The sequence below is a fragment of the Hippocampus guttulatus genome, chromosome 7, assembly GCF_054856545.1.
Source record: "Hippocampus guttulatus isolate MCC_2025c chromosome 7, RoL_Hgut_1.0, whole genome shotgun sequence".
In the NCBI taxonomy this organism is placed as follows: Eukaryota; Metazoa; Chordata; class Actinopteri; order Syngnathiformes; family Syngnathidae; genus Hippocampus; species Hippocampus guttulatus.
In genome coordinates, this window is record NC_141267.1 from 3,350,692 (window position 1) to 3,377,149 (window position 26,458).

Below are 26,458 nucleotides of genomic sequence, written 5' to 3' on the forward strand. Positions count from 1 at the left end.
CTGGCTCATTCGTGCTGTCTGAAGCTGATTAACTAGAGATGGGGTCAAACATGTCAACGATTGAGTAACGAAGCTCACCTTTTGCCCTCAGCATCGAAAAGGATCCAGCCTACTTGCGACCCTTTGAGGAGAAACGGTACAGAAAGTCGGTGGATGGAGGGATGTCCGGTGGACGTTCAATAATAAGCTCAGTGAAATAGAGAAAGTTGCCCTAACGAAAACTACGAATGATCGATGCTAGTTTTCCTGTCTGCTGCGCGCCTTAACCAGAAATCAAAAGGCTCAAAACAGTCAGAGAAATGTGCCACCTCTCAGTGCCAGCGTTGCCTAGCTGCAGACCAGAGTGTGAACAGAGAAGTCTTTTACAGTCCTCACCTCTGCTTTCTTCTCTGTGGCAGTGGGACTTTTCCACTTGTGGACACGCAACACATATACAGTACACGTACGTGTAAGACTGTGACTGCTGGAAAGGGATAAGTGACTCACGCTCTGAGCGGGAAAAGGCAGCAAAAATTTATCAATTTGACCTTGCTTACAAGAGTTTTTTTTGTCTTTATGACACAATTGCAGTAAAAGCGAAGCACATGAGCTCTTAAACTCATAGGACGATATGAAGCGCCCTCATGTTCTCATCAGATTCACTCGGTCATGATGAAAATTTAGCAGAAAAACTAAATTCAAAAATCTTATGACTGGTCACACATTTTGTGCACACACCATGTCTGAAATGTCTCACTCTGCTCAGTGTAATAACAGCTTAAATGCAAAAATTTTTTTTTTTACGTTTTCATGTCCACAAGGGCGGCCCGGTGGTCTTTTTTTTCAATCGATGCCGAAACAGTGGCTAGCTGCAGAGCAATTATTTGCGCTTAATATTATCATCATAGGCGGCCCGGTAGTCCAGTGGTTAGTACGTCGACTTCACAGTGCAGAGGTACCGGGTTCAATTCCAGCTCCGGCCTCCCTGTGTGGAGTTTGCATGTTCTCCCCGGGCCTGCGTGGGTTTTCTCCGGGTACTCCGGTTTCCTCCCACGTTCCAAAAACATGCATGGCAGGCTGATTGAACACACTAAATTGTCCCTAGGCGTGAGTGTGAGTGCGCATGGTTGTTCGTCTCTGTGTGCCCTGCGATTGGCTGGCAACCGGTTCAGGGTGTCCCCCGCCTACTGCCCGAAGACGGCTGGGATAGGCTCCAGCATCCCCCGCGACCCTAGTGAGGATTAAGCGGTTCGGAAAATGAATGAATGAATGAATATCATCATAAGACCTCAGTATCACAGTAATACAGTCTTATTACGATACAGACTACAAACTAGAAATCCATAATTTGAATATTGCTATACTTTGTAAAGTCTGAAAGGAAGTCGCTGATATAGAGGTCATAGCATAAGATATTTTCTGCCAACCTCATCCTTGTAAACTTAATGAGGTGCCAGTAACTTGTTGGCAGATCTGCTCTGAGGTTAGCTTGCGCGTCACATTTATGGGGCTGTAACGTGACGAAACCCGACATGCGATGAGGTGACAGAAAATATTTCCGAGTCCCACTAAACATGGTGTCAGCATTTACTATGACGTCAGCTGATTTTGAACGCCATTTCATTTTCACTTACAGGGAGAAATGATATAAGCTACAGTGGGGTCATACTCGTATTCTTGTGGAGGAGAATCAACAGCTGGAGTGGGCAACGTGCTGTCAGCGGGAGCCAGCTAGCCCCCAAGGATCACAAGAATAGCCCGGGGGGCTATTCTAAAAATACCGTAGCTTACCAGTGATGGGACATTGTGATTTTCGAAGAATGTTGTCGATTAGGCCTTGGTCATTTAAAAATGAAAAGACTTGAAGAGATTCATATAAAGTGTTATAGATATGTTCCCTAATTATTGTGAGAAGTCATGAAGATGTCTTCACATGAATAAATATCATTTCTTAATCCTAACAAATAATTGTAACATTAAGGTTGATCCAAGCAAATGTGTTATTTCAGACATGCATCAGACTGGTGGCCTTGGCATTTTTCCTCACCACAGAAAGTGGCTCTCTGGTGACTCCAGTTGTACAGCACATTCAAAGATCCACCTTTGAACGTAACTGCATGTGATAACACCACAGAAATCGACTGAAACCCAAAGAAATATGTTCTTGTAACTTTCTCACGCAACATTCTGCCTACATGCAAAAAAATGTTTCGCATTCCTTTCTGGACCGTGGTCATCTGATCTCGGACTGCAAATGTGTGAGCGTTGGACATGGAAGCTTCATTTTTTGTCGTTGTTTTCTAACTGGATAGTGCCATCTATTATTAAAACATTGCGAAGGACTGTACATTCATAAGTGGCTGTCGGCAATCTCAACCCAAAAAAATGATACGCTCAAAATGAGCACTTGGCAGAGACGAAGCTCAGCCAGGGTGGACGATGGATCATGTGGTTCAGCCAAGAGGTTCCAATTTTGGCTGAGGTTTACCTCTGTGAGGTTTGCATCTTCCACCCAAGCTTGTGATGAGTACTCTGGAATCCTCCCACGTGGTGTTACGATTAGTCCACATTCCAAATAACTCACACAAGATTTTATTTGAGCTTCGTGGCTGCCATTGCCATTGTGTGACATGTTTTTAGCAAAGTACCACGAAAGTACCACTTCTTAGTCCAGTCACGATGAACTGCAGGAACATTTGACTTTGAGCATGCCCCATTGTATGCAATCAAGTCAACGCATCAATACATCTCATAGCTTGATGTACGGTTAATACAGTCACACGATAAACATAAAAAGTTGGGCCATCAAAACGGACAAATCTCAATAAAGACATTTATTTTGTACCAAAATAGGCAGCGCAGGGATAAATAACATCATCTGTATATATATGTGAAATAGATTCTTTGCATCAGTGCTTAGCTCTAACAGACAGTGGCATAAACTCCAGGTTGAAACACAAAGCCAGAATCAAACAACGAGTCCAGTTTTGTTCAAAAAAATCAACAATTATGAATGATATTAATATAAAGTAGCTCCAGATGCAAATCCTTTTTCGCAATCAAAATTCATGCGGTGCAGAACCGGCTTCTCTGGAAGTCTCTGGGTTCCAGTCGGCTTCGGAGTGGAAAAGGGTGGGGTGGGGAGGCCAAACGAGTAGTTGAGAAAGTCCTTCTGGGGCTGCGTTTCTTGAAAGCATCTCAGTATTTCAAATCTTAAATGTGATATAAGACACAAGCGCATAATTTGAGAGGAGCCCCATTCACGACCGTAGCGCTCAAAGTACAAAACACTTGATCAATCAGAAACACAGCAATCCCAAAGCACAAAACAACTCATAAAAAATATTGTCGTGTTCCACGATCTTACTATAACAAAGTTATGCTATCATTTTCACTGGAATATAGAAGATCCCCTGAGAAGTCCTCTTGTAAACAAATAATATCCATGATCCATCAGCCGAGGAAAAAAGGTGAGACGACAGCTGAGATCGTCAACTTTGAAAGGGGTTCACGAACCCCTGAGTGACATCATGATGGGTTCCTCCACTTTTTTTGTGTGGCTTGATATGTAACAACATTTCATGGGAGTATGCAGTCGAGTCAGGATGACATTTACGACAGGGAGAAGGCCAGAAGACCAAATCAAACTAAGTGTAATGTACCAGAGCGACGGTCATTTATGTGGCAAGTCTCAGGCGCTTTTTATGCCTTCTTGGCTGAAAGGCATCCATCCGTGCTTCATTATTTTCATTGTTCCAAATATTTGCATTTTAGCCATGGAATACTACTAAAAAGATGTATGACCCAAGTGACCCTTTGCGGCTCACAAGGCATTGACAGAAAGTAAGTGATTCACACACAGAATTCATAGACCCCCAATCCTGGTCAAATTTGCTTTTCAAGGGGAAGTCAAGCCAAGAACTTTCTTTCAAATAATATGCTCTGCGCGCCTCCACTACTCGAAACACGGCATTCCGATTAAGACTATGTTTGTGGAATATGAATGATATCATATTTTGCGTCTGAAAATGATAGCTGCTCAGGTATCAGCCAATCATGGCTCAATTTGCCAAGGTCACATGACAATCTCAGAAAACAGCTGAGCCGTGACCGGAGCCTGACCGGAGCTGTGATTGTCGGCAACAAATGTCAAAATGGCTGCCCCCGAAGATGGACTGAAACTTGCTGACTTAATTCCTATTCCACAAATGCAAAGAGTAAGCCGAAGACTGTGATTTAAGAAGTGACACTTCAATAAAGCATATTATAGTCAACAACAAACATTTTTGCCTCAACTTCCCCTTTCAGGAACAAGCCCCCATGACAGAAGCTGCGGTGCATATATGCAGACAAGAGACTCAAGGCATGAGACACTGGTTGTTTACATGGACAACAATACTATATTCCCCTTCGTGAGCATTCTCTTCATAGGAGGGTGATTGGTTGAACCTTCCAATTATTGTTCCCTTGACATGTGACACCACATCGTTCTAGAAAGCAATCCTATCCACGTAGCATTACATTCTGTTGGCAGACGAAATAGGAGGACATCTGTCGTCACTTTGTCTGTATGTATGTCGAGTGGAACATAAATTCCATGTAAACCACAATTAATAAGGTAATCAGAGAATGTTGTTTCCAGTGGTTTATTATTGCAGCATAACTTGATCGACTCGGGTTTAATATTGGCATACTGATGTCCATATAAAATTTCACCAATGAAGAGGAAGAAGAGCAGAAAAGGCAGAGAAATCTGGATGATGGAGCCTCAAGGAAGTCGACGTCGCTGCATTTCCAGTCAAAAGTCAGCTGGGATATGCTTCTGCTCACCTGTCACACTCATGAGGACAGCTGGTATAGAAAATAGATTTTTTTTTTTGGACGCTTTCTGCATGTCACGTCATGCCAATTAAACCCTACTTAATCATCATATTGGTATCGAAGTGTGCTACATTTCCAAGCAGTAATCGTTTCCATCTCTGCCCTTGAGTCCAACATGCCAGGGCACATTTCAATCATTAGCTCATATTTAAACTTGAGGCAGTCTGGCAGGGGAGTGGCAGGATCAGAGAGGAAAGGTGGAAAAGTCATTGAAAGACTGTAAACGAGAGCTTATTCAAATATAAAGTGGAGCGATGCCATGAAATATGACAGACACGATGGGGAAAGAAGGAACGAGATTCCCATAAACATGCTCTTAAAGCTACGGCGTGCAAAAGTCTTCTCCTTGGTGACAGTACTATCATTACAAACCCATAGGTGAATGCATTCCCCTTTGTTTACTTTGTATGTGAAAACAACAACAACAACAACACACAAGAATGAAATCAATAAATCAGATGACGGTACATGTTACAAGTGATTTGAACCACGTCCTTAAACATTAAGGAACTCAGCTGTAGGAAGATCCATCAGCAGGCTGCTGGAAAGACATAAGCTCCTCGACCCTCAAGAAGGGGGAGTTTGCAATCCCCAGATCAGTCTCAGCCTCGTTCAGCGTTATGTATTGGTATCTGTGTGAGTGAGAAAACATGGAGGTGTGTGTGTGTGTGGGCGCGGAAGAGCAAAAACAAGCCTTATTGTGCTGCCAAAGTGGGCTAATGTGTAGCGTGGGCGGCATTTACTCAGAGCCGCTCCTTCGTGGACACCCAAATGTAAGGACCCGATTGCTCTTCAATGATCTGCTTCACCTGCGAATACACTTCCTCAAGAGTTGAGCCGTGGACAAAAGCTGCAGAGGGGGAAAAAAAGATCACATCTTAACACAAATCGATCACAACTCAGTTTGTACATTGCTCCACAGGGCCGCCAAAGAGTAAGGCGAGGCATCCTGGAAGTTAAACTAAGTTATTTGAAACTAAAAATCTTTCCATACATTGACACGGCTGCATGGGGAACTCCGATACGTTTCGCTTTTGAGCAACATACGGTGTAGACAAAGCACCATTTTCCATTTCCCGCCATGATCAAATTGGAATTTTCTCTTTTTTTGGACAATGAAATGGGCTGGGCGACATAGTCCAAAAATTCGTATCACTGTATCATATGCATCCGTTCACAGCAACGGGACACATCACAATACAACATTCAGGTCAAAATTATATTTCATTCATACTAATCTAATAAATCACTGGTGTCAAACTCAACGCCCGGGGGCCAGATCTGGCCCGCCACATCATTTTATGTTGGGAAGTGGTAAACACACCGCAACGTTCTGCACATTAATTGCTTTTCTTTGATGGTAATGTATTAAAGATCGAAAGTAGCCAACACCGAAATGATTAAAATTTCGATGAATCATCCAGCCCTAATTTCTGGTCTTTAGTGGTTGTCTCCGTTATTCTGAGTTATTTTCTCCCCAGGTACTTCAGTTGCTTGATATGTTGCTGTTCAAAATTAGCTACACTCCACAGTAACGCGGTTCCAACCAGACCATAACTGACGTTATCACATAAGCCCTTTGTGGTGTTTTGTCAGTGCATTTCTATTGCTTAGCAATTAGCACGGCTTGCTATCTCATGAACATCTTCCCTTCATCTTGGTCGGAACCCTACTTAGAGTAGTGAAGCTTTGCCGCTGTCGTTGACGCGATGATGAGTGACTCCATCGATAACGGATGCAAAGTAACGTTTTGCCTTCACATTATGTTTAGCCACGTTAGTTATCCAGCCACAGCTCATGATTAGCTGCCACACTGGGCAAGTGTGTACGGAGGGGATACATAGATACAATCAACATGCATTACGGCGATTGGAAAGTAGGGTCCAAATCCCAACCTTTGGGCAAATTCATACCAGATATTGGATATACTCTACTATACAAGTCACCCCTACTGTGACGTGTGGAACTAAAAAGACAGCCGCCTCTGAGTTCTGTCTGTCTGTTAGTGTATTTAGTGTTGCCTTCAAATGTTTGTATTTCACATGTATGTGCAATGTGATACTTGTAATTGCAATTTATGTTACTGTATGTTACATGAAGTTGTTGTGAAAGAGTACAGAAAATATCATTTAGATCAATGAATGTTGCCTCACCAGTGAAATATTCTGTGAACTCCTGCTCCAGTTTGACAGCTCTGTCATAGGATTTCCTTGCCTGCTCCTCAGTAAACCGCTTATTCATCTCTCTGGAGAAACACACAGACGTCTCAGTGTCAATGCAAAGCATATTCATTTCAGATCATTTTTTTTTCAACCTTCAACCTTTTTTACACATCTAAATTCTTTGATTTAATATTTCCACGATAATTGTGGGAGGTGGGTGAGAAAAAAGGCAACAAAAATATTTCAAGATACTGAGGGGAAAAAAAAAGAATAATAATCTGCTAATATTCAAATCACAGGTGCCAAACCGTGAGTATGCAGGAGACGACTGCATTATTTTATCTCTATGGAAAGAGATTATACAGTGGTTCCTTCACAATTTGGTCTCTAACTCAAATCGCTCATATCTCAAATCAACTCTCACCATTAAGAATCAATGGAAATGCCATTAATCCATTCCAAGAGACCCCAAAATACAAACAATTGTATGGTTTGATGTTCGTGTTGTGTTTATTTCAAGTTAAACACTTATGTGTTCCCGGTTAGAAATGACTGTTTGATTTAGAGTCACCATAAAAAATAGAATTCTTGTCACGACTTGTTGCATTTGATATTTTAATTAAACAATTCCAATGAAGTTGGGACATTGTGTTAAAAATAAAAACAGAACACAATGATTTGAAAATCATGTTCAACCTACACTTAATTGAATACACAATAAAGACAAGATATTCAATTTTTAAATTGATAAAAACTTGATATTGTTTTTAGTAAATAAACATTAACTTGGAATTTTATGGCTGCAACGTGTTCCAAAAAAGCTGGGACATTTGACCAAAAAGACTGACAAAGTTGAGGAATGCTCATCAAACACCTCTTTGGAAAATTCCACAGGTGAACAGGCTAAGTGGGAACTGGCGAGTGCAATGATTGGCTACAAAAGCGTTCCTGACTTGCTTCGTCATTCACAAGCAAATATGGGCGAGGTTCACCTCTTTGTGAACAACTGCGTAAGAAAACAGTCGAACTGTTTCCCGACAATGTTCCTCAACAAACGACTGCAAGGAATTTAAGCATTAAATCATCTATGGTAAATAATCTCATCAAAAGGGTTTAGAGAACCTGGAGAAATCATTGCATGTACTGTAAGCGGCAAGGCTGAAAACCAACACTGAATTCAGGTGACCTTCGATCCCTAGGCGGTATTGCATAAAAAATGGACATCGACGTGTAAAGGATATCACCACGTAGGCTCAGGAACTCATCCCCTGACTGGAACGAGGACCATGGTCTCAGACTTAGAGGTGCTTATTTTCATCCCAACCACTTCACACTCGACTGTGAACCGCTCCATTAAGAGTTTGAGATTGCGGCTTGAAGAAGCCAACAGTACCACATCATCTACAAAAAGAAGTGATGCAATACTGAGGCTACCAAACCAGACACCCTTAATGCAACGGCTGTGCCAAGAAATTCTGTTTGTAAAGGTTATGAACAGAGTCGATGACAATCGACTGACTGCCAGCAATGCAAACCAAATTCTGACACCGGTGGCACAGGGACAATCCAGCCTGTATTAGGGGACTCGCTACCTCATACTCCCAAAGCAATACCCACAGAACTCCCCGACAGACACGGTAGAACTCCTCCAAGTCCACAAACCACATGTAGAGTGGTTGAGAGAACTCCCATGCATCCGCAAGGACCTTGCCGATGGTGCAGAGCTGGTCCACTAAAATCACACTGCATCGGGAAGGTGAATCTGAGATTCGACTTCCCGATGGACCCTCCTCTCAAGCACCCATGAATAGACCTTACCAGAGAGGCTGGGGAGTGTGATCCCTCTTTAATTGGAACACACTCTCGGTCCTCCTCCTTAAAAAAGGGGGTACAACCCTGGTCTGCTTATCCAAGTGGAGCAGCTCATGTGTCTTGGCCTCTTGTTCATGACGGAGGGCAGTATGGAGCGGGTGATTGACAGGCGGATTGGTGCAGCGCCTCCTTTGAGGTGGACCCTATATACTGTAGGTCTTTCATGGTGGAGAAGAAGGTGAGCAGAAGGGCGAACGTCTAACTTTACCGGTCGATCTATGTCCTAACCTATGGTCACGAGCTGTGAATCGTAACCGAAAGAATGAGATTCCAGATGGTTGAAATGAGTTTCCTCCACAGGGTGTCTGGGCTCTCCCTTCGAGATGTGTGAGAAGCTCATTCATCCGGGAGGGACTCCGAGTCGAGCCGCTACTTCTCTACATTGAGAGAAGCCAGATGAGGTGGCTCGGGCATTTGATCAGGATGCCTCCTGGACGCCTCCCTGGTGAGGTGTTCCGGGCATGTCCCACTGGCAGGAGGCCCCCAGGATGACCCAGAACACGCTGGAGAGACTAAATCTCCCAGCCGCCCTGAGGCCGCTTTGGGATCCCCCAGGAAGAGCTCTAAGTGGCTGGGGAGAGGGAAGTCTGCGCTTCCGTGCTAAATTGTCTGTCCCCACAACCTGACACCGGATTAAGCGGTAGAAAATGAATGGATTGATGAAAACAAGTAGTTTGTTTATGTTCAGTGAAATCCATTGACTCGTTTTTTAAAATAAAAATAATTACTTGTGATTATTAACTTGTACTTCTTTTTTTAAATCAGACAGTTAACTTTTACATTTACTGTTCAGCAGTGTTGTCCACATCTGTTGAGTGTAACTAATAAAGTTATTGTCATCGAATGTAGTTGTTTTTAAAATCAAGTAAACAGTAAACTAACTACCAGAAAGTTGTTTTTTCAGTATAAAATGTGGCAACACGGCTAACAGCGCAATCATTTGTATACTTTTTTGGGAGATGTGCTGAGGGATAATATACAGCAGAAAAGCCAAAATACCAGAAATACACAATGCGGTCATTGAATGACCGTTACACTGTATGCAAGAAGGAACAAATGAGCATTACGGGTGGATGTCAGGAAGCAAAATTTTTGACCCCAATAAATATTCGTCTGAAAATTTATTTGACAACCAATTTGACAGTGAAGCAAGGCTCCTAAGAGGTTCCATCTCAATTGCTCAATTTTCACTGGAATGTGGAGGGTCCAAAGTGGGGAAGAAATAAAATTGAAGACAAACAAATTAGCAGAGCAACGGGAACCTTGTAAGATGGGTGGACAAATAGGTCAGGGTATCACTGTACTACTATTGTATTCTCCACACTATAAGGCACTTCGGATTATAAGGCCCGCCTTCAATGAATGGCCTATTTTAAAACTGTTTTCATATATAGGGCACGCCACATTATAAGGTGCATAGAATAGAAGCTACAATAGTGGCTGCGGTTGTGTTATGCATCCACCATATGGAGCTACACTGAAGTTAATACATAACAATACAGCTTTACTTATAAAGAGCTTTCCCAACCACTGTGGCTGTAACAAAGCGCTTGACAGAACATTTAAACTACTATGTCCAAGAAATCAGAATATTGATCCTCATATAAGGCGTATCAGATTATAAAGTGTACTGGCGGCTTTTGCGAAAATGTTCTGCTTTCAGGTGCGCCGTACAGTGTGGAAAATACGGTATTTATCTGCTTCTTTTTTTGTTGTTGTTTTTTTGACGTTACTCTGACTCCAAAAACAGTCGAACCAAAGGTTTACGATGCATTTTAACTTACAGGACGTTGTCAACACTGCGTGGCCTAATGAAAATGGCGATGGGATACAGGCCTGCCAGCTGCAGACGCTTAATAGCGTTTCCGGATACATCCAGTATACAGTGTTTACCCTGAAGGACACAAAGGTTTGGACACAATGAGACACCTGCTCCCACTGCTCCTACACTATTAGATTTGTTTTCTTCTCCTTCTGTACTGTGCCATATTGTCTCCTCTATGCTTGTATCTTACCTTTTCAGCGACTTGTTTAACGGACTGGATACTGGTTCCATACAGGTGGTTGTTATACTGCCCCGCCTCAATGAACTTGTGCTCCTGGATCTCTCGTTCCATTAGCTCTCTGGAGGCCATAAAGTGATAATCTCTGCCATCCACTTCATAGTCCCGCCGTGGCCGAGTTGTGTCTGAGGAGCACACAGGTTTACTCGAAGTGTTCAAATTTTCCTTCAACAAGACAAGCCAAAAACTAAAGGTAACCAAAACATGACTATTATATCATATTAAATCCATGATTATTTTCGCATTTGTAACAATATTTAAGTCAATCCTATGTGCATACAAAAGTTTCTGCTGGCGTGTATACTGCAGTTTAGACTCACGTGGGACGCAGGAGCCAAATTTGTCAGGAAACTCCGAAATGAGATCATCATTGACTCGATCTTTCATTGGTCCAAGCACAATAACCGGTCTTGTGTAATTCACTGAAGGATTAAAACATGATTAAGTTAGTTTAGTGAATTTCAAATCAAACAGCAATACCTCAAAAATGTATTCTCCTAGTGACAATTAGCAACGTTCCGTTCTGTGGTGCCTGCCCCTCTCCACATACACAACGCATAGGGCTGACATCAGCGCACTGATAAATTCAGAGTGAAAAGGTCTTTAGTGCCTCGGTCAGCTGGTGGGCACAGTCCCTCAGCAGGCACCCCTGGGATATTGTCAGGGCTGGAGCTTTGCGGGTGTTAATCCTATGCGCCGTTATCCTCACATCTGTTTGGGATAAGATGAGCGGATGGTCATTGGGTGGTGGTGTGAGTCTGAAGTAGGGGTGTTTGGTGTTAATGTCCTCAATGAAGTGAAGAAATGGTTGAGGACATCTGGCAGGGAGGTGTCTTTTGGGCGTTGTGAATCCTTGGTGTTGTAGTTTGTGACACACTGAGTTTTGTGCCTTTCCATGTGCTCCAAAAGTCATTGTAGTTTAGGTGGTCCTGGATTTTCTGAGCAAAGGAGTATTTCCCCATCCTTATGACTGCAGCCAGATCTCTTCTCGCTGCCCTGAGTGCTGATGCGTCATGTACACTGAAGGCAGCAGCATCCCGAGCCTTCGGCAGTTCTATCACCTCTGCATTCAGCCAGGGATTCTGGTTCGTGTAGGTAAAGCTTTAGCAGTAGTACAGCCATTAAAAGCATTTGTAATCAAATATTCCAGATGATAAATATAAAAGAGTCTTATGAAAAACAATAAGTACGGCAATGACTGAGCCATTGCATCATATTCTAACACTTCTGAGAAAAAGTTTATTGTGTACCCTTGGTGATGTCAAAACGTGACAGGTTGTCATTTTAACAGTGGGCCCTCTTACAACAAATCTATTTGTGGGGTTAGCTGCAAAAAGCATAAGCTAATCGACACTGTCAAATGACCATATAAGGGGTGTTCACACGGCACACATTTGCTCCGGCCTGCACCGATGTATTTTGTTGCGATATATTTTGCACCGCAGCAAATTTGTGTGGAGCGTTCACACGTACAAAGCCGCTGAGCGTGTCAGCACCGGCACAGCGTCGGTGCAGCCCCACTTGCGTTCACACGGCAGTTTCTGCAGCGGAGCAAAACGACAGAAAACAAATGAGCTGTCGTGTTGGTTCTTTTTAAAACGTATACACAACTCAAGCGACTACTGGACAGGCACGTCCTTCTCGGTCTCCGTGCCTTCTGCTCGAGAGTGACCGCCCCCGGAAACGTAAATCAACGATGACTTCATGACACTCAGAAAAGCAAACACGTAATGCGCCAAACAGAAAATCAAGAGAGGAAATCACAAAATAAATGATATGGGGGGCGGGGGGTTGTGAACACACAACAAAGGAACAAACTACACAAACAACTCCGAGACAGTCCAGTCTCCTACAAAAGGAAAGATGTTACCAGCCAAGTCTTGTGTCGTTATTAAACAAACACATGACGGAAGTGCAAATTTACACCGGTGCTGCTTCGCAAACAAGCATTTGCTCCGGAGCAAATTTTTTAAACCACCTCCCTGAGGTGGATCAAATTTGGTCCGGTGTAAGCTGTTTTCCGGGGCTACGCCGGAGCTAATTTGCACGTGTGAACGCTCTACTGGGGCAGCCCCGGCGTAGCACCGGATCAAATCTTGCCGTGTGAACACCCCTTTAGTCATTCTCAAAAGGTTTCATTTTGTATACAGTAAATATTCCCATCCCCGGAATTCTATAGAAAGGAATATCCTTCACCCGGAATAAAAACCTATGCATTAACATTTTGACTACGATATTACGTGTTACCGGAAGTTGCGTAAGCGGAAATTCCACTACCCGTAACCCGGATGGAGGTGTAATGCCGTGGGAGCTTAAATACACGCAACACCCACCCGATGCGACGGAAAAGACTGACGCTGAAACAAGTATTCACTTCGCGTTTTTCGATCATCAGATTCTAAACGTGTAAGTGAGTTTTTATTGCCGTGCGTTTTACTGTAATTGTGAATGATTTTAACTTTATTCACTTACGTCCTGGAGAACGCGGCACTATCTTAAAAGCAGCACCCACTCGACATGACCGAAGAAACGTGTTCGCTTCGCCGTTTTCATTCATCAGATTCGAAACGAAGACATATAAGCGACTTTTTATTGGCGTGCGTTTTACTGTAATTGCGAAAGATTTTAACCTTATTCACTTACGTCGTGTAGATCATCGCATCGAAACGTAGAAGAACTGTAACGACTGGAGCGGAGTGAGTGAAATGCATCCGTTTGAGCAGGCTGGACACAAAGTTAAAAAGATCCAGCAGACACTTGGAGTCGGAAAGACGCAAATTTACGAAACTTTAAAAAACAAGGCATCGATTCAACTCCTGATGACAAGCCACCATCCAGCAAGGAAGCAATGCAAATGGCAACAAAAATCCTTCAGTATGCACAAGAATTACCAGACATCAGTGATCAACGGGACAGTTACTTGCAACTAGCAAGAAAATGTATGACACGCAGGCAACCATTGTCATAAACCAAAGAATGCATCCAACAAAACAATCCAAAATACAATTTTTTTTCCCCAAGACAGAAAAAAATAAACATGAAAATACTGTATGTATTTTACTGTTGTGATTTTTTTGGGATACACCTGTATTGCAGTTTTTGTTATATAAACAGTTTTTGGACAGTATATTTTTGTATTTTATTGATTGTGTTGTTACACATGCATTTTGTCAACATACTTGCAGGTTCATAAAGGACATGTACCATGCTCATTTCCCAAATGAGGAATTTCTGTTATCAGGACAAATTGGACAGCGCAAACACGAGTCCGTACTAGAGAATATTTACTGTAATTGATAAAACAACTGGGTTGATTCTTAGACTACTATCTACTTTTTCTCCCCCCACTAATAAGTAGCTATAATAAATCACTGACCTTCCTGCTGGATAACTGCTTGGTAGATTAACAAAGTCTCCTCCTGGCCAGCTAATTGGACACAGAAATGTTAGGGACACATTTAAATGCAAAGAGAATAAAATTCACAATGATACACCTTTCACACTTTTGAATTTACCACTTGGCCCTAGAAAAGCAGAGTCTCACAGAGATGCATAACACACACACATTTTGGTCACTGTTTCGTTTCAGTACTGGTATTGAGTTATTTTATGAAGATAAAGTATCAAAGTCCGAATTTTGGTACTTTAACAACACGTATGATGCGTCTACAAAATGGAATGTTCAATTGAATAAAATCAGCAGGTCAGTGCAGGCGTGTGAACACAGTTTGTACTGCCTGTGACCTTGTCAGATCAGCTGGAATTCTCCATGTTCATCCCTGGAGAAAGGGTTGTGCACATTTGAAAGGAGAAGGCTTCTGCAACATTCCGCAAAGCAAGAGGTAAGTTGTCAGAACTCAATTGTTTTTCAATAAGAAAATACTTTGTATGTTAGCTTTGTGAATAAATGTGGGTGAATTCCCCTGTCAAGGTTGAATAGAATTCAATTACATATACCGTATTTTCTGCACTATAAGGCGCTCAGGAGTATAAAGCCCACCTTCAATGAATGGCCTATTTTATAACTGTTTTCATATACAGGGCACACCGCATGATAAGGCACATAGAATAGAACCTACAATAATGGCTGCGGTTACATTATGAATCCACTAGATGGAGCTAAGCTAAAGGGAATAAAATACAATACAATACACTTTATTTATACAGATCTTTCACAACCGCTCCAGTTGTAACAAAGCACTTTAGAGAACATTTAAAAATACTAGCTCCAAGAAATCAGAAAATTGATCCATGTAGAAAGTATTGGAGTTCATTATTATTATTATTATTTTATTTATTTTTACACACACACACACACACACACACACACACACACACACACACACACACACACACACACACACACACACACACACACACACACACACACACACACACACACACACACATTATCCTCCCCACACAGATAACAACACAGAAATCCATATCAAGTGACACATCATATACATTACCAGAACGGAAACCATTTACCACACATTACATCAATCCATAATCTGTAATTTACTGATATTGCTCAGACCATGTGAATCAATCACTAATTCATAATGGCCTGCATTCAACACAGATAGGAGGGTCCGTAAAATGACAGGTAAAAACTCGAGACTGACGTTTTTAGAATTTCTTGAAAAAGAATGACGCGTTATCCCAATGTTTGCAGTTGGAAAAGGTAGTGAATCGTTCATGGTCGCAAACATTCACCAAACGTCTCTCTGATATTCGCCAACACTTTTATTGTTTAAAACGTTCAAAATTTCCATGCAACAAGAAAACCATCATTACCGTCTTATGAGTCGGCTACTCATATTTTATTTACGTCTTATGAGGCATTGCTATTGTCGCTTTTTGTTTCCAGACAATATTAGCGCTGCCACACTGTGCACCCAGCACATAAAGGACGAGTTTCAAGTGAAATCCAAATGCCGGTGTTTGTGGTAATGTATAAGATGCACACTGGCCAGCAGGTGTCACTGATAAGACATTTACTTACCCCTTTCGTCTTGATCCTGCCCAGAGAACCATTGAAAAAAAATGCAGTACGTAGAGGTGATTATCACAACAAATGACTGAATGTCATCAGTATACAGCTCATGCTTTCTCTTGCTTCCAAACACACACATGCACCTGAAGCGAAGTTTTTTTCTCTCTCTGTCATTTAGCAGTCCTTGACAAAGTGTGAGGAAAAAAGGGGAAGATAGTGTGAAAGAGAGCCGACGCCGGAGATATCAATAGCTCGTGCTAGACTGTGCGACCTCACCTTCTCATCACATCAACTTTTAAGAAACAGGGTTAAAGTCACTTTAACAAAATAATCAGGTTGCTTGAAAGACAGGATTTATTTTGTCCCAACGTTTCACGGCCTGTTTAAGTACTTCTAATTAGAAAAGCAGGTTGGATTCCACTGGAGGGCAGTATGCCATGACTGTGTTTTGACATTATTTTTAGGACCGTATGGTACAACGCTACAACATGATTAGCCAAATTAGAGCAAAAGCAATGGACATTTCTTTTGGATTGGTACTCACCGATCTATCCGGAGTCCTCATCACGGCGGCTGTCTTTAACCTTGATCTCTCCTTTTTCTCGGCCCTGTGAAAAAGGAAGTGGAACAACAACCGTGACCAGAAAATATACACCACTGCCTTAACTTTGTACATCCTCCATTAGGATGCTCATTACATTTCTACAGTCTATAATGAATATGATAGATAGCAGATAAACGATGAATAATGACCATCCCAAGTTGTGACTACCTCTTCATCCAAATCCCCCACATTCCAGTTGCTCACCGATCATTCACTCCCACCCCTCCAGTTTCCTCATTTTATATGCTGTCATTTCAAAACAAATTCCCGTCTACCATCTCATCCATCAACTCCCCAATCCTTCATGAATGTCAACAAAATTGAAATAACCACCTACATGAGGCACAACACACACAAAAAAAATCTCTTTGTGATGAAACCACAGATTATTCATACCATATTCATCTTTTAATCACTAATGATCATGTATTAAATGTACTCTGGTCTTTAAACCAAGACATATTCTAATTTCCCTCATTTTCAATTTCAGGTTTTGCGGGTAATGTCGGAACCCCGGCAGTTAGGAAGACACAATTTCCAGGAATCAAGTGACCGACATTCACTCCTTGGGCGACGTTTCACGCTTCAAACCAACCTTCTACGGCTGGGGATGACTCCAACCTCTGGGCAGTTCGGGGGCGGGGGGCTAAGGTGACGCGCAGGCCACCACTCTTCTTCACCAGCACTGCTCACATGAAGGATATCTCCAAAGCGGAAGGGCAGAACCTGATTTGGGGCGCTCAAGTCGGATGCGCTTCCATCATAGTCGAAGAGCGCTCTGCCGGTGGACATAGGAAATATATAATTAGACTGATGCATTTGGTCGCAAACGCTTTTTGTTACTCTTTGCAAGATCAAAATCAAAAGGATGGATAAATCATCAGGCGACAAAATGATGAAGTGTGTGGGCCATAAATAAAAACGCTTCCATTGGTAACACAAACGAGGCATTTCCATCAACGCAACAGCTGGAAGATATACACATCTGTCTCTTTGTGCGCCGGTATGATGCTGCGTGTCGACGGTCCATGTGTTTGTGTACGCATGGCTCAAGGATGGACTGCCTTTGTGACAGACCACAGAATTCCAAACCCGTCCACAGGGAAACAACCTGGAAAAATAGGGCAGCCGTGTGTGTGTGTGTGTGCGAGTGCGAAGTAGAGCTGAAATAACAGGCATGCCCTAAAGTCCCCACTGCCTTCATCAATAAAACAGAGCAGAGATGGGGAAATCAAGATAGACAGATAGACATAGTCTACCAAATCTCCAAATATTTCAAGGATTTTGGATGAAATATTAAACCTAAGGGCTGGCAGTACCTCATCTTTGATGACCCTATGTGGAGCCAGGGAGCCACCATTCAAGTCCCACTGCCGAAAAATATGTGCAACGAGTTGTTGGAGAGATGCTAGTCTTCTTGCTGGCCAAAGTCAAGAGGGTCCTTGAACGAGGCACCGACTCCACCTCTAAGCTGGAGAGGCGCAGCACTGTTTGCGCGACCCTTTTTACGCTGACATCTTCCCGACGTGCCTTCATGTATGGTGTGCAACACTAAATATACAGCAGAGTGCAAATGGACTTTCCCCTTGAGAGATGTCCTTGTAAGTCTAAGAAATTAAACTAAAATTGAAAAAAATATATATTCAATCAATCAGAGTCTGCAGATAAAACTGTGCTCTGATGCCTCTTAAAAAGGTTTGGTGTACAAAGCGTTTAGGACAGAGTCAGCATGCTAAAGCTGAGAGAATTTAGTCAAAGCATTCTTGACGACGTGGCAATTCCATTGGTCAACGGTTGCGAAAACTGATGACTTCAATGTTTTTGTTTTTACATTGATTGCACCTGGTTTTATAACTGAGGTCAATGTCACTTGAACTTGGAATCAATTTCATATTCGAGTAATTTAAAAGAACACACAGGAGTCACTCAGATCTAATTACAGGGGTCGAGGAACAGATTGATCGCGGCAATGTTCAACAGGAATACATGGTCACATTTCAAAGCGCCTTTATTGGTTGATATTGTTTTATACAACCGGCAGTTTAATGCTTTCACGCACCCTATAATCTGATGACACGATAAGGTGTCCACTGTATTAACCGCTGTCCCTGATAGGGTTAACATTACAATACAGCATATGACATGCAGTAAAACAAACCCAGTAGAGGTCTTTGCGATATGGATATTGTACGGGACATTATCGCGATGTTGACATTTTTCCGATCGTGTAGCCCTACAATCTACATTGTAGGAATTATATTAAAGGTTTTTTTTCCATCATCAATTTTTGATTTTTCTTTACAGTCTTGTTTTATGTTTTTGATTTATCCTGCTGAAAGATTTTTCCGCAGCGGAACTGTCATTTTTCAAATTTATTTAACATCCATCAAATATTTTTATTTTGAGTTTTTTTTTTTTTTTTAGCATCACAAAGACTGGCACCTCACTAGATTGTGTCCATTTGTAACATCTACTGTAGATTTAAGTACTAGATTAAGTGACTCCAAAAAACAAATCTCCGTCGGTTGACATAACAGACACAGACAGAAATCCAGTCTGCGGCTGGATGGACATGTGGAGCCGACGATGAGAAGAAAGCAGCGTCAGCGCAGAGCGCAGATGCATATGTGGAACTGGGAGTCGCCACTTGGAATTGAAGCAGATTTACATGGGACTGGAGATGTGAACCAAGTTCTTTTTTCGCCAATGGGTGCGACAGCTTCTTGTTTGCTTTCAAACTTAGCTTGGAGCAGATGTGTGCACTTTTTCAGCATGGCGTCGCTGATCCACTGGTGAAAGGATACTTTGATTATCTCCTCTTTCATCTAGAACTGCTTCAAACAACGAAGTGTATGCAGAAAAACTGGTTATAATTGCATGACCGTCTGTGTCTTATTTGTTGTGTTGTATTATTTTGTTATTTTATGTTAACTGTTCTGTTCTGATGGCGGCGCGGGTACCCGCAGCGGCTCCTCTCCCTGCTGTGATTGAGAGGAAAGAAATTTCATCTGTGCTGTATGTTGGACATACATATTTACAATAAAGTTGACATGACTTGACAATGTAATCAATAACGTGCAGTACAGAAACAACCACCATAATTTCAATTTATTATTTTTTGCTTAATTATTACCATATATTAATTGGTAAAAAAAAAATCTGAATTCTTTACTTCATCAATGTTGAATTTGTCACGGTACATTCACCTGACTTTGGTACAGACATCGTGGCTTCACTTTCCACTCAGTGAAGGTATGAGTGGCTGTGTGTCTCCCTGTGACTGCCTGAAAACCAGTCCAGGGTGGAATTAACATTTCACTTTATGTCAGCTGGCATAGGCACCAGCTCCCATCCATTCAAAAATCTATTAGAAGCATATTTGTAGGACACTGGAATGTCCCAACATTGTTTGTTATATATTCCTTCGTTGTGTGATCACAAACCACCCCCCATAGAATTTATTTTGTAATTTCCTATCTTGATTTTCTGTTCTGGTGGATTTTTTTCGATTTTCTTCGTGTCATTAAAGTTATCATTAATTTACGTTTTTCAGAGGCAGTCCTTGAACGTCTCTCGAGTAAAACGACAGAAGAGAAGGCATGGAGACGGAGAAGGACGTGTCTGTATTGGTTGAGACTGAAAATTATAAATAAAGTATCCGTTTTAAAAACCAACACCACAGCTCTCCTTTTTCGGAGTTGCAACATATTTTTGCTCCTGCTGCTGAACCGGCCTGATATTCGCAGCACTGCAGCAGTCTAAGAGGAAATGAGAGAAGATAGCCAAACTTATTACGAAACGACATTGCAGTTGAAAACTTGTTTCCTCTGGTTAATGATTTTTTTTCAGGACAAGTTACAGAAACATTAAATACAACTAATTGTCCCTTTGATTTTGTCGGGGAACAGCTCAAGCTTCAGGTTGCTTCCTTCAGCTATCGGCTTTTGTTCTGTTTCACATCACAATGGAATCCGTACCTTGGCTGAACTCAGTACAGTAATCCCTCGTTTATCGTGGTTAATGGAGACCAAAACCATCCGCGCTGAACGAAAATCCGCTAAGTAGCGACCAATTAACATATACATAAAAAAAAAAAAATGCCCAGCGTGGGCCTTTGCGCTTGAGCAGAGCCACAACACACACACACACACACACACACACACACACACACACACACACACACACACACACACACACGCAAACACACGCACACAGAAACTCGCACACAGAAACTCGCACACAGTAGCAGCATCGTAAACAACACTTAGACACTGATTAAAGATCAAAGAATAACCCACATGATAAGACTGAAAGAAGATGCACATCCAATCAACATGGCTTTACATCTTCTCAGCCCCCCCCCTTCCATCACCCCACATGTCTTGTATATGTTGCTCTATGTGACTCACTGTTGTTTTGCTGACTTTCACTGCTTCTCGCGAACCGTTTGCGGACTTTTTGCAGACTTCAAAAAAAAAAAAGATATTTTTTTTTCTGAATATGTTTGAAAAAATCCACGATGCAGAAGCCGCGATAAACAAACCGCGAAATAGCGAGGGATCACTGTATTAATCAAACCTATACAGATTTGCACGCCAAAACTAGTGAACAGGATTTCAATTTACGGTGATCAACCCTAACTGCAAGGAGGGGAAAAAACCCTTGGGACATCACACCAGATTACAGGATTATTACTCAGGATAATCTTTCACAGACATCCGAGAACCGGGCCTTTGGTAAATATCATCTCTAGGGAAGGGTCATGTTCCTGTTCTTGGCCTGGCCAGCAGGTGGCAGACTGAGCTGACTTTCTGGCTGCACACCTGCTGCCAATCTTTCAATTAAGGAACTGTGTATTTAAGGACCCGCAATCTGTCTGGTGGTTGTCGGAGTATTGTTTATGCCATGATGCTTCCTTGCCCACAGACTCTTTGCTATTGATCTCGTCGTTTTTCGCTTTTGAACTCTCTGTCCCATTTATTGCGTAAGTATGGCTTTGTGTTGTGATTTGGCTTTTTCTTGCGTGTAGTTGATTCATTGTTTTTTCGTTTGTATTCTCGGTTCTTGTTTTCCTCTCTTGCCTTTTGTGCAGGCGCTTTTTGTTATTCGTTTTTGTGCTCCCTGGTCCTTGTTTTGACCAGCGCTTTATGTTACTACTTTGTCGGTGCGAATTTTGTACATTAAATATTTTTTGCTTCGGAGACCTTGTCTGGCGTCTACACTTTTGGGTTCCAAAACCTGATTCGGTTAGTCCGAATCGTGACAGGAAGGAAAATGCTCAAATTAGGCCTGATTAACGTTACGCGTGAAATCCGAAATTGCTTATCGGAGAAGTGTAAATACTTGGAAATAAAAGTGAAAATGCTGATCTCTTGTTTCTGAGTCATTGTTTCATGCCAAAGCCAAAGGTGTAAATAATAATAGCGTTTTGGGAATACATGAACGTAAACATTGGGTGGATGGGGATAGATGTGCATGCATCCATTTCACAATAATTAGAAATTAAGTTGTCGATGAGATGCACGACAAGGTTGCAGTGAAGGACAAACGGTAAGCGGGTGTGTTGTACAATTACCTGACATAGAGTGTGCGCTTTTGAGTCGATCGGAGTGACGTGGAACTGGAACTGACACTGCTGGTCATCATCTGTTCCCTCAGGTCATGGATCTTTGCCTCAAAACGACTGTATTCTGCATACACACACATACACATCCACAGATACACACAGAGGCAAGATTAATAACGTAATAGGCAGAAGTAATGTGTTGGGATTCTGTTTGAGAACTTTCGTAAAACCAGTCAATCAGAATTGGCATGTGCAAAAACATTTCATTACAAAGTTAGATTGTCCATGATATAAGTGGTTTCTACACAGCACAAAATCAAACAACTTCCATTCCTGGACAGAATTAGGAGCTCTTGAATCCTATTAGACTAAAACCAATATAATATACGCTGTGTTATAACAGATGCATTCTTTATCAGCGAAATGACAACTCCTGTTTCCGAGGCACAGAACAGTCTGTATGCATGTATTTATTTATTTTTCTACTTATTTATTTTAATCAGGACAATTTTAGGAAGCTAAATGAGTGAAGAGATGGAATCTATTCTTGAACCCAATCTCCAATTAAATGTCAGATAATTATCAAGTTGTCTTGAAAAACTACTAGCTACTGCGATGCCATTTTCAGTCAAGAGCAAGCGGCAAAATGGCCGGCCCTTGAGAGGGACAAAAACGGGTAGATTTTACTGCTTAACACATCCCCCACAAACAGAATATGAATCACAATGCCGTGTTGAGACAAATAGGGCAGGATAGAACTTATTTTTTTAAAGAACATTTTTGGGTTGACTTTTCCTTTAACGATTATTTTTATTGTGGTGTACAAGTCTACGGTCTGAAAAAAGAAACAAACCTTCCCCACTGTAATTAATTTTCATACATTTTAATGTGTGTGTACAACAGTACAAATTCTAAATTTGATCATGTGTCCTCTTAATCGATGCAACAGTGTTTGCTGTTCCTAAAATAAATCCCATTTCCAACAGCTCTTCTCCATTCAAGGTGAATGTCAAGCAATAAATTGCAAGTGAGCTACCAGTCAGCCAATCGATGCAAAGAGCAGTGAACTGCTTCCACATCAGCACAACAAGCCACTGCAGAAACTCTCTATGGACCTTATTTTATTTATTTTTTTACAGTTGCCTGAACTTGTCATTTTGTTTCTTTCATTTAAAAGATAGATTTTACTGTAATGCCTCAAACGCCCTAAAACAATGATGAAATAATTAAAAAAAAATTTTTAAAAAACAACAAAATAAAAACAAAATATACAACCATCCATTTTCTCAAACTGATTCCTGCTGCATCTAATCTCGGCTGGCCTTGTTTTGGTCTGTCAATTATAAGGCACTTATTGACAAACCATTACACATTTATACCCATACACCAATTTCGAGCAGAGGTGTGAAAATTAATCGATTAATCGATAACTCTTTCTTTATGAAATGAATCAACATTTATTTTAACAAATGTTTTCTTCAAATACTATTATTTCAGTCTCCCAACAGCAATTATTCTCTGAATTAAGCAGTTCTTCATGAAAACACACTAATTATCTTTTGTGTTTAGTCAAAACAAGACATTTGCTTTTACAGTGAAACCTCGTTTTTCAAACGTCTCTGTTCTCGACCAAATCGGTTTTCGACCAAAAATTTCGATTTTTTTTATGCCTCGGATTTCGCTCGAAATTCGGTTCTCGAACAAACTGAGCGCACTTAAATGCACCATTTGAAGTGACGCTTCCTCGGGTAGACTAGGAAGTGACGCTTCCTCGTGTCGCTTTCCATTGTGAGCAGAAGTGTTCAATAAACTTTTTTTTTTTTTTTTTTAAAGAGCGTGGTTTCGGTTTTCGAACAGCCTTCTGGAACGGATTATGGATGAAAACCGAGGTTTGACTGTACTTTGGAAAATAATGACCAAACCTGTAATTGAATCAGTTTCAAGAAAGTTGACGACGACAACATCAATCCCTCTCATGGCATATTGCGTAACCGTTGTCTAGTTGTTTCTTAATCACTACACCAAGCCAAATAAACAAAGATAATTGCTGAATAATCCTTTATCTGGAAAAACGGTTTGGAATTTTAAAAAATTCTAAGTGAAAATGTATCAGATTATTCGGTGGACTAATTGATAGAATATCCATCCATCAGGTCATCCTTACAAGGGTCACGGGCGTCCTGGAGCCGATCCCATCTGTCTTCAGGCAGTAGGCGGGGACACCCTGAACTGGTTGCCAGCGAATCGCAGGGCACACACTGACAAACAACCATTCCCACTCACACTCACACCTCAGGACAATTTAGAGTGCTCAAACAACATACCATGCATATTTTTTGGAATGTGAGAGGAAACACAGAAAACCTGCGATGGCACGGGGAGAACATGCAAACTCCAGACAGGAAGGCCGGGGCCGGACTCGAACACGACCTCTGCACTGTGAGGTGGACATGCTAACCAGTTCTCCACTAAGCCGCCCATCGATAGAATAATCAATTCCAACAATATTTGACAGAGGCGGCCATAATGGAGAGTATTTCAATATAAATCGAAATCTAAAATGCTTTTTTTGGTAAGGATGAAGGAAAACAGATTACCCGGGGAAAACTAACATGCGCGGGCCAGTAATTTATGATATATTTGATCACAGCTGAAAAACATGTCTTCTGAACATCATACATGATCACAATGTCCCTGGCAAAATGGCCCCAATAAGACTTCTGATAGATGGGGTTGTGTGTATGTCCCTGAACCATGGGCAGAATCTAATCAAAGCTTACTAATTCAATTACGCTTGAGGTACACAACTAACAGAACCACAAAGACATACACAAACCAAAGACATCCAGAGCCTTTCTATACTGCTGCATTTCTTTTCCTTCCTATAAATGAAATCCGCCTCCTGACACATTTTGAAAAAGATAGCGATTAGTTGCAAAAATGCATGTAGAATAATTAATGCAAGGAGCATAATAATAGATGCATGAATTTGATGCACAACGACCACTCAAGATGACAATGAAGGTGACCTTTAGTGGGAATACATTTTTCCCCATCACTGACCTGAGTCCATCACCTTCAATCTTACACCATCATCAAATCATATCTGCATGTGAATACATTAACATATTTGCTTTGTTTCACACCATAGAATCTTCCATCTCGGAGCATAATGCCTCAAAAATCCCATAATAATGGGATTAAAAGCAAGATGGAATTAAAGATACACAGGGGAAAGAACACAAAATATATTAAAGCCAGACAGAATAGTTATTCAAGTCCTTTCATGCACCCTGTAACCTGATAACATGATAAACTGTCCACTGTAGTAACCGCTGTCCCAGAAAGGGTTAATGCACAAAGCTTAATCAAGGAAAACAACAAACTCTCTAAACATAGGAAAGTCCTTGTCGGGAAGCAAAGGGCACCTCCCTGGGTCGTAACCTTACTGTGACGGAGGGCTTTGCGTGCCCAAATGATCTGAGGAGCTAAGTTGTCTGGGGCTTTATGATCCAAGCACGGTCATCCTAGGTGAGGGACCAGACAAAGTACAGCTCCAAAAAAAACCCTAAAATGAGTTTTCCCCTTCCTGGATGCAAGTCAACGGGGCCCCACTCTTTGGCCGGGCCAAAAATGGGACTCGTGGGGCCTGTACCCAAATGATGAAAGGTTGTAATTGTTTCTTAATCTGCGGTTGCATTTGTGCAGAAGAGAGACAACACTGAAGATAATAAATTCAAGAAATTAACTCAAGGAGAAAGTCAGATCTCTCATCATCATTTTCTACGTGGCTGAGTGGTTTCTTATTCTAGTGCTGATGTCCAGTTTGAAAATGTTGGTACGAGTGAGGCGGTCAGGCACTGCTAGAAGCAAACCATCAGATCAGGTGAAATTAGTACTGCAAATGTGACTGTTTGAACTAAACCAGTGGTTCTCAATTCTTTTCTGTCTTGCCCCCCCCAAGGAAGAGGAAAACATCTTGCGCCCACCCCCGCCCCCGCACGGCTATAAATAGTATCATTTGTCTATCAAATTGTCTATACACCTTTGCATAACACTGTATCCTTATTAACGTATAAGAGAATTAAAAAAAGTAAAAAAATATGGACCCACTTACAACAAAGAATAGCTTTAGTAACTGGAACAGAAAAGATTTAAGGTGCATCTGAAATTCAAAAGTAACATTGAATCCTTAATTTAACAATATTTTTTGACTGACCATGTCAAACCATACGATACAGAAAAATAAAATGACATAAACTTAATTACTAATAATGCATTCAAACTAATCACCAACATTATCTCAGAGCACAATATTTTAAAAAAAACTTT

At 41.5% G+C, this 26,458-nt stretch overlaps 1 protein-coding gene across 5 annotated transcripts in view; it reads right to left on the minus strand.

Annotated features, from left to right (window-relative positions):
- Positions 1-2,798: 2,798 nt before the first annotated feature.
- The window catches only part of dlg1a (discs large MAGUK scaffold protein 1a), a 154,301-nt gene continuing 130,641 nt past the window's right edge, over positions 2,799-26,458 (minus strand). For 4 of the 5 annotated variants that reach the window (XM_086116304.1, XM_086116302.1, XM_086116305.1 and 1 more), the window contains 10 exons: positions 22,136-22,250; positions 17,156-17,338; positions 16,501-16,564; positions 15,966-15,981; positions 14,334-14,384; positions 11,278-11,379; positions 10,910-11,082; positions 10,679-10,788; positions 7,014-7,105; positions 2,799-5,710 (listed from right to left, as the gene is read on the minus strand). In XM_086116304.1, the coding sequence (XP_085972430.1) occupies positions 5,604-5,710; positions 7,014-7,105; positions 10,679-10,788; positions 10,910-11,082; positions 11,278-11,379; positions 14,334-14,384; positions 15,966-15,981; positions 16,501-16,564; positions 17,156-17,338; positions 22,136-22,250 (1,013 nt within the window). In that variant the 3' untranslated portion in view covers positions 2,799-5,603. The remainder of the gene's footprint in view (positions 5,711-7,013; positions 7,106-10,678; positions 10,789-10,909; positions 11,083-11,277; positions 11,380-14,333; positions 14,385-15,965; positions 15,982-16,500; positions 16,565-17,155; positions 17,339-22,135; positions 22,251-26,458) is intronic. The other variant, XM_086116303.1, reaches the window with a different exon arrangement.